At 37.5% G+C, this 8,876-nt stretch overlaps 1 protein-coding gene across 1 annotated transcript; it reads right to left on the bottom strand.

Annotated features, from left to right (window-relative positions):
• Positions 1-2,615: 2,615 nt before the first annotated feature.
• Positions 2,616-7,994, bottom strand: LOC127082178 (secreted RxLR effector protein 161-like). Its single transcript, XM_051022412.1, has 3 exons — positions 7,471-7,994; positions 2,755-2,848; positions 2,616-2,698 (listed from the first exon to the last, which is right to left on the bottom strand). Exons 1-3 carry the CDS (start codon positions 7,948-7,950, stop codon positions 2,616-2,618), a joined length of 657 nt encoding a protein of 218 aa, XP_050878369.1. The 5' UTR covers positions 7,951-7,994.
• Positions 7,995-8,876: the final 882 nt, after the last annotated feature.

The raw sequence follows: 8,876 nt of genomic DNA, 5'->3' as shown, positions 1-8,876 counted from the left end.
AGAGAGAGAGAGAGAGAGAGAGAGAGAGAGAGAGAGAGAGAGAGAGAGGAGAGAGAGAAGAGAGAGAGAGAGAGAGAGAGAAGAGAGAGAGAGAGAGAGAGAGAGAGAGAGAGAGAGAGAGAGAGAGAGAGAGAGAGAGAGAGAGAGAGAGAGAGAGAGAGAGAGAGAGAGAGAGAGAGAGAGAGGAGAGAGAGAGAGAGAGAGAGAGAGAGAGAGAAGAGAGAGAGAGAGAGAAGAGAGAGAGAGAGAGAGAGAGGAGAGAGAGAGAGAGAGAGAGAGAGAGAGAGAGAGAGGAGAGAGAGAGAGAGAGGAGAGGAGAGAGAGACAAGAGAGAGAGAGAGAGAGAGAGAGAGAGAGAGAGAGAGAGAGAGAGAGAGAGAGAGAGAGAGCACTGTCAGTGTAAACTAGTTTTACACTATCATCCAATAGAATTATAACATTCTGTCATATCATACCAGTATTTTAAAATTAAACGTGTGTCTTGGCGGGATACACATTCGTGATTGGTTGAGAGTAAAAATATTTGACCTCTCTCTCTCAATCTTGTCAGGATAAAGAAATTGCATAAATACTTAGACTAAGTTACAAAACTGTTGGTGCATGAGATGATAAAGATGAACAATGGAATAAGAACAATAACAAACTTGCTTAAGTACTTAAAATGAAGAGAGAAGAGAGAATAATAACAAACTTCCACTACTTAAAATGATTACAAATGGTTGCATACACGCTGCTACACAGACTGCAAAAAGAATAATAAATGTTCACACTACACACTTGCTTAAGTACAAGTGGGACTTAAGAGAAATACTAAAATATCATCTAACAAACTTTGTCTACAAGTTTCTGTAAAATGAATTAATTCTAACATCATCTCTCAATCCAGCTTAACTAAAACTAACAATATCAATTCTATCCCTCAAGCGGAGAAATTGATCAGTCTTGATCGCCTTCGTCAGAACATCTGTCAGCTGCTTCTGGGTGCTACAATGCACAACTTGTAGCACTCCATTCTAAACCTGATTTCTCAGAAAATGATACTTAGTCTCAATATGCTTGCTTCTCCCATGCAACACTGGATTCTTGGCAAGATTGATTGCAGACTTGTTATCAATCATCAGTTTTATAGACTTATTTACTTTCATCTTCAGATCCTGCAGTAAATTCAGAAGGCACATAACTTGACATACAGTCACAACACCTGCAATATATTCGGCTTCACAGGTTGACAAAGAAACAACTGGTTGCTTCTTGGAACACCAATAAATAGGACTTCACAGAAACTTAAACAAGTATCTAGAAGTACTTCTTCTGTCAACTTTGTCTCCACACCAATCAGAATCTGAGTAATTCTGAAGTTCTGAGTCAATTTCAGCATCAGAAGAGAACAAAACTCCATACTTCAGAGTTCCCTTTATATACCTCGGAATTCTGACAGCAGCTTGTTAATGAGACCACTTCGGTTTATTCATAAACCTACTCACCATTCGAATTGCATAGAAAATATCAGGTATGGTATTACACAAATACCTCAGAGAACCTGTCAACTTCTTGAACGTTGTAGCATCTACATCATCACCATCAAAATTAGAATCCAATTTCTGATTTGTATCAGCATATGTGACGATAACTTTATAATTCAATAGCTCAAATCTCTTCAGAAGCTCAAGTTAATATTTCAACTGATGAAAAATTATGCCTTTCTCATAGTACATAATCTTCATCCTTAGAAAATAAACCATATTTCCTAAATCAGTCATCTCAAACTCATTCATCAGCTCCTTCTTGAACTTAGCTATCTCATGTTCACAACTTCTTGTTAGCAATATGTCATCAACATACATACAGACCAAAGTCATATTGCCTTCGGAAGTATGCTAAACATAGACACCATACTCCATCTCACATTTCTGAAAAATGAATCAATTTTCAGACTCCAAGCTCTAGGGGCTTGCTTCAGTCCATACAAAGCTTTGTGCAATCTGTACACCATCTCTTCCTAATTCTTTTTCTCAAATCCAGGAGGCTGTGATACATAAACCTCTTCTTCTAATGGACCATTAAAAAATGCAGATTTCACGTCTAAATGCATCAAAGGTCAATTCATGTTAACAACTATCACAATCACCAACCTGATTATTTCATGTCTTGCTACAGCCGCAAACACTTGAAAGTAATCTAACATAGGTTTATGCATAAAACCTCTCACAACTAACCTTGCTTTGTGTTTTCCAATTGATCCATCTGGCTTTAACTTCACCTAATAAACCCATTTCACATTTATGGCTTTCTTGTTCTTTGGAAGTTTTGTCAGCCTCCAAGTCTTGTTTCTCTCTATGGCATCAAGTTCTTCTTTCATGGCCTTCATCCAGACTTTCTGTTTGAGAGCTTCTTCCGTACTCACAAATTCATAGTCTACTAACATAACACACTAAATAACTTCCCCTTCAGAATCTATTTCATGTCTTTCAGCATGTCAAACTCTACAAACCTTCTTAGAATGTTTTTGATTCTTTGTGGCCTCTGAACTTGTTCAGAACCTTCTGATTCTAGAACAATATCAGATGCTGGAACTCCAAAAGTATTGACTTCAGAAGCATGGTCACCTTCAGAATCTAGAATAACTTATAATCTGGACTACCACCAGAATCTAAATCACCATCAGAATCTAGATCACCAGAATCTAGATCACCAGAATCTGAATCACCATTAGAATCTGGATCAAATCAATCTCACCTTATGATTTTGACTCACTCTCAGAATCATTTTCAGGCTCTGACTCATCTTCAGAATCAGAATCAATATCTTTAGAAGTTAACTTTACACCGGAGTTGGATTGAGACTTGCTCTAATCCCATACTTCTGACTCTTTCACAACAACATCTCTGTTGACTTCAACCTTATTTTGGACCTTTTTGCATTGCACCTTGGGCCTGCACATGCCCATGCACTCGTGCCATCAACATTGCTAAAATTGGACAAAATTTGAAGTGTGCAAATATCATTCATCCATGCTATAAATACATGACCTCTGTGCTCATTTGAATCAGACCTTACGCGCCATTTTTTCCCCCCATTGAAACCCTCTCATTCCAAAGGAAAACCTGATAAATTTCAATTTGAAATTTGAGTTTGAATCTCAACTGTTGGAGATTTAAGAACTCCAGGATCCAAAGCCTTGCAACCTCTCTAATCACTTCCTACTAACTTCTCAAGTGTGATCAGATCGTGTTTGGAGCAAGCAACATCAAGAACTGCATAGCATTGAAGTTAATTTTTAGAAAACTTCATCTCTTCGATTCTCTCTCAATTCTACTCAATTCTCTTGGATCTTTGGTTGTCTGAAGTCCTACCAATGTAGGCAAGAAGATTAAGGTGCTTAGAGGTCAAATCGAAGCAACTCAGTTAACACACCTCAAAATTCAACTCCTCGTATCTTTCTATATATGTGGAGTTAGTTAAAATTGAGGTTAAATTCGTACTCTACGCCATTTTTTTCTTTCAGATCATGTCCTCCTTTTTTATTTTAGTGATGATTGAGGGTGGACCAGTCCGGTGAGGTCCACCGGAGAAGAAGACCGGAGCTACAGCTCTGGTCGTGCGCTGGCACGTCTCCCAACCACATGATCTTGCTATTTTGTTTTGATCTGAGGCGTTGGTTTTGATTACCACGCGTGTGGCGCGCTGACTAGGTTCCACCATGGAACGCGCGTTCTAGTCCACTTGATCTGCCACCTCAATTAATGAGGGAGATCAAGTGGTTCCCATTTTTTTATATTTTTTTATTTTGGTTTTAATCCTTTTATTTTCATTAAATCATATTAATTTTAATATTGATCCAAAAAATATGAGAGTTTCACCAAAAAAATTCAAATAATTTCCTCTTTCATATTCTGAATTAAAATTATTTTTTGGATCATTATTAATATTTTTCATGATTTAATTGATTTTGTGATTATTTTTAATTGTTTAAAAATACTTTTAAGTCTTTAAAAATTCTGAATTTTTACTTCAAGGTCCTTTGACCTTGCTTGACCTATGATAAATCTCATGGCCATTTCTTTGGTGTTTTGATGAGGTTTTAGGAATTTGACAAACCATTTTTAATTTAAATGCCTTATTTTAGTATTTTTAATTTGAATAAATGTCAAATAATTTTTGTTGACCAATTATGATGACTTGTTTGAGTTTGACTCTTGTTGTTGAGCCTTGGTCAAAGTTAATTTGACTTTGTCAAGTTAATATCATTGGATTTAGGGGATTGATGGAATGTACATTCCATCTCCCAAAATGAATGGATGATATTAATTTGATAAAAGTCCTCCTTTGATCAATTTGAGTTTTGATTCATTCCCTTCCCTATTCATCTCATTCCCCTTCTTTATGCATTCATCTCATTTGGCCTATGATATCTCAAAGTCCTAAAGCCAATTGATTGAAAATTAACATGAGTATGGACGAGATTAGGCCACCTCTTTTGCATATTTCTTTTTGTGTGTGGTATGTTTCATGAGCATAGTCCATTATAATATGTCCCTAACATGCATTAACACCAAAATTCTATTGCCCGACCTCAAATAGTTGTAACTTCTACATAAGTCCAATTATGATTGCTTAACATAACGCTAAATTTGTAACACAAAAGGCATAGCATTCTAGTTAGTGAGATTGTAAGTCTCCCATCTTTCATGGTATTGTATGGAAACTTGGCCTTTTTTCCTTACTTTGGAAGATCTCTTGGCTCAAGGATCCATGCTTGTGACAAGTGGGTTGAGTGTTCTCCAAAGAATGTCTTAAAATCAAAAGCAAAAGCAAAACAATATTAACTTCTAATTAATTAATAACTAACTTTTAACTTCAAGTCATTTACTTTAATGTCATTTAATTTTAGCTTTTATTGATTTGCCATTATTCATACCATTCTAATTGTTTATGTTAATGCAATTTTCCCTTTGTCCATTTGGACCATATTGTGTGATATATCTTGTTTGTGTGTACTTTGCTTGTTTGTGTGGTCTTTGACCATTAATGTACATAATAACAACAAAAACCCTAAAAAAACTTTTTGTGTGGACTGTTGGCTTGATCTTGGACAAATGGACTTAGAATTTAGGCAACATTCCTATGCTAAAGGACTTGGCCAATGCCAACTTATTGTGAAACCAAGTGCTTGAAATTTGAAACTTTATCTGATACATCATTCAAGATCCCTCTGAGTTCATCTGCAACATGATCATTGTGAAGCTGTTATTGTGAACTTGTGACTTGTGGAATCCATCTGTTACATGGGCTAATCTGAAGAAGATCATGGAATAGCTAAAGCTTGGATGTGGCTATCTTTATTTGATGCCTTTGCTCTTCAAGATAATAAAATTGTGCATTTGTGTGTTGCTTGATTTTAAAAGTCCAAGGGAATTCTGGGTTTCTATTGACATTCTTGTCTATTGGATTGCTACCCATTTGGTACGTAGGCACAAGTCCGAAGATCTTGTCAAACACAAAATATAATTAATAAATTCTTTTCTCATCCCCCCATTCTATTTGTTTGTAAACATCATTTTTGTACCAAATACATATGCACACAAAAAGGGCTCCCTAGGAGTACCTAGGACACTTTGGGTGCTAACACCTTCCCTCTGTGTAACCAACCCCCTTACCTGTAATCTCTGACATTTTATTAGTTTTGATTTGAAAACTTCTTATTTTTGGGTTTTGTTCGTACTTTCTCCATTTTCCCTTGGAAACAATAAAAGCGCGGTGGCGACTCTTGTTATTTGATGTCTAGCTTGAAGGAGAATTGCCATCCAAGGCGCAGCGGAATATAAAAATTTCTCCTTTAATGATCCTTACGAATGAGCATGATCAGTGATAGAATCGTTACCTCTTGTGGAGATTCAAACCTTTGGTGCAGATCTCTGACAATGATCAACCTTTGATACAGATCCACGGGGCGATCACGAACGTTGAACGATGACAACGTCTCTACTCAGTCCACACGAACGGATTCCTTCAATCGCAGTGCTAGCTGTTTGTGAGTGAAGGCTTTGAGTGAGAGAGAGAGATACGAAATTCCAACTCTTCAGTTGTGTTCTCTGGAGTGTGAATGCTTCTACCCAAGGGGTTCTATTTATAGAACCACTTGTGTGGGTTTCAAGCCAAAAAGCCCACTTAAGTGCATTTTGGCCCATATCTCAGAATATGCCAAAATCACTTAAGTATTTGGTACTTTACCATATTTCGTATTCTTCTTAAGTACACCGTACCTTACGATGTTCCTTAATTATTCTATCTCTCATCAATCCGTCCTTTGTGTGTGACCCTATAGGTTTTCGCGGCGTTGGCAATTATATTAAATCATGCATTTAACATAATAAACAGTGAGCGGTATCTAGCAACACATCACTGCTACCCAAGTCACGAAAATGTCATGTGATCTGACAAAACCTCCTGTGATAATAATTATGTGTATAATTACCCCTTTGCCCTTATGTCTATATTGAACACAAGGTATAGACCATGTCACCCTTGTCCAGTTCAATATTGGGCCCATAGACATTTATCCTGTTAAGCAGGATTGGCAAATTCCATCTAGGACACTCATGTCCCTCAGCATGCTTCGTGGAGTACCTATCAACTGCCTTTATGGTTATCCAGTTACGGACAACGTTGGATCAGCAATAAAGCACTCGACTCTACATCTAGGATCCATAGTGGTTTCAGGTCGAAGAGTGGTATACACTATTATCACCATGAGAATAACTTATGACACTTTGCATAACTTTCTATATAGTATTCTCATAGCGGGTCAATCCAGTATGAATATTACTCTTAATATTCATACCTATGTTTAAGACTTGATAACTCTTTATCCATGATCCATGAGACGTGATCATCAGTCTACAAACATAATAGTCTCCATGCTTTAATGTTATCCCATTTCATAATAAAGCTTGACTACGGACATTTTAAGAATAGTGTCCTTATGTTTAATGTGATCTCATGATTAAGTCATACTTGATACATTAAATGGACTATCTATTCCAGGGACTTTATTAAACAAACATAATAAAGAAAAATGCCTTTTTATTATTAATAAATAATTCGATACAAGTACCAAAAGTATTGGCCTCTAGGGCTTACACCAACAATCTCCCACTAGCACTAGAGCCAATTAGACATATCCCTAATGCCCATAGATCTAGTATGGCCATCATGCTTCTGCTGCGCAAGAGGCTTTGTCAGTGGGTCAGCAATATTGTCGAGTGTAGGTACTCTACATATTTTCACATCTCCTCTATCTATTATCTCTCGAATGAGGTGATAACGCCTAAGTATGTGTTTGGATCGTTGGTGAGATCTAGGCTCCTTAGCTTATGCGATAGCACCATTGTTATCACAATAGAGACCAATGGGATCCACAATGCTAGGAACTATGTCAAGTTCACTAACGAACTTTTTGATCCAAACAGCTTCCTTTGCTGCACTTGAGGCAGCAATATACTCGGCCTCGGTTGTAGAATCAGCAACTGTATCTTGCTTTGAACTTTTCCAGCTCACAGCGCCACCGTTTAAGCAAAACACATAACCAGATTGCGATCTAAAGTCATCCTTATCTGTCTGGAAGCTAGCATCAGTGTAACCAATTACAGCCAACTCTTCCTGACCTCCATATATCAAGAATGATTCCTTAGTCCTTCTCAAGTACTTAAGGATATTCTTAACAGCTACCCAATGGGCATCACCAGGATCAGATTGGTACCTACTCGTTGTACTTAAAGCATACGAGACATCTGGTCGAGTACATAACATGGCATACATGATAGATCCTATTGCAGATGCATATGGAATCTTATTCATGTGTTCCCTTTCTTCCTTAGTTGAAGGGGATTGTGTTTTTGATAGACACAGGCCATGTTGCATAGGTATGAATCCTTTCTTGGAATCATGCATATTAAAGCGTCTCAGCACTTTGTCTATGTATGTACTCTGACTTAGGCCAAGCAGTTTTTGTGATCTATCTCTATAGATTCTGATTCCTAATATATAGGCTGCTTCACCTAGGTCCTTCATAGAAAAGCATTTCCCCAACCAAGTCTTTACTTGTTGCAGGGTAGGGACATCGTTTCCAATGAGTAATATGTCATCTACATATAATACCAGGAACACGATCATGCTCCCACTAACCTTCTTGTAGACACAAGGCTCATCTTCGTTCTTAATGAATCCATATTGTTTTACCGTTTCATCAAAACGAAGATTCCAGCTTCTGGAAGCTTGCTTCAATCCATAGATTGATCTTTGTAGCTTACATATCTTATGGGCTTCTTCTGGTATGTCAAATCCTTCAGGTTGTGTCATGTACACATCCTCAAGAAGATTCCCATTAAGGAAAGCAGTTTTGACATCCATTTGCCATATTTCATAATCATGATATGCAGCGATAGCAAGTAAAATTCGAATAGATTTAAGCATTGCAACTGGTGAAAAGGTTTCATCATAGTCAACGCCATGAATTTGTTTATATCCTTTTGCAACCAGTCTTGCCTTATAGGTATGTACCTTGCCATCCATGTCAGTCTTCTTTTGAAGACCCACTTGCATCCTATAGGATTAACTCCTACAGGAGGTTCTACCAAGTTCCAAACTTGGTTCGTGTACATGGAATCTATTTCGGATTTCATGGCCTCTAGCCACTTCTCAGACTCGGGACCAGTTATGGCCTCTTGGTAGGTCACAGGCTCATCTTGATCCATGAGTAATACATCACCTTGATCTGTTATGAGATATCCATATCTTTCAGGTAGGTGACGTATCCTGCTTGACCTACGCTGGTCTTGTTCTACTTGAGCAGGTTGTTCTTCCACAACTACTTGTGT

Source organism: Lathyrus oleraceus, chromosome 5 (genome assembly GCF_024323335.1).
Source record: "Lathyrus oleraceus cultivar Zhongwan6 chromosome 5, CAAS_Psat_ZW6_1.0, whole genome shotgun sequence".
In the NCBI taxonomy this organism is placed as follows: Eukaryota; Viridiplantae; Streptophyta; class Magnoliopsida; order Fabales; family Fabaceae; genus Lathyrus; species Lathyrus oleraceus.
The sequence above is the reverse complement of the archived record's forward strand: the minus strand, read 5'-3'. Positions and strand labels throughout refer to the sequence as shown.

Excerpts from the sequence above, each read along its gene's own strand:
- LOC127082178 (XM_051022412.1), bottom strand. The coding sequence starts at position 7,950 with ATGCATGATTCCAAGAAAGGATTCATACCTATGCAACATGGCCTGTGT. Across the intron at positions 2,849-7,470 it reads CCTCAAGTGCAGCAAAGGAA|AGCAAGTCTCAATCCAACTC; the intron begins GCTGTTTGGATC and ends GTATGGGATTAG. Across the intron at positions 2,699-2,754 it reads GCCTGAAAATGATTCTGAGA|ATTCTGGTGATCTAGATTCT; the intron begins GTGAGTCAAAAT and ends ATGGTGATTCAG.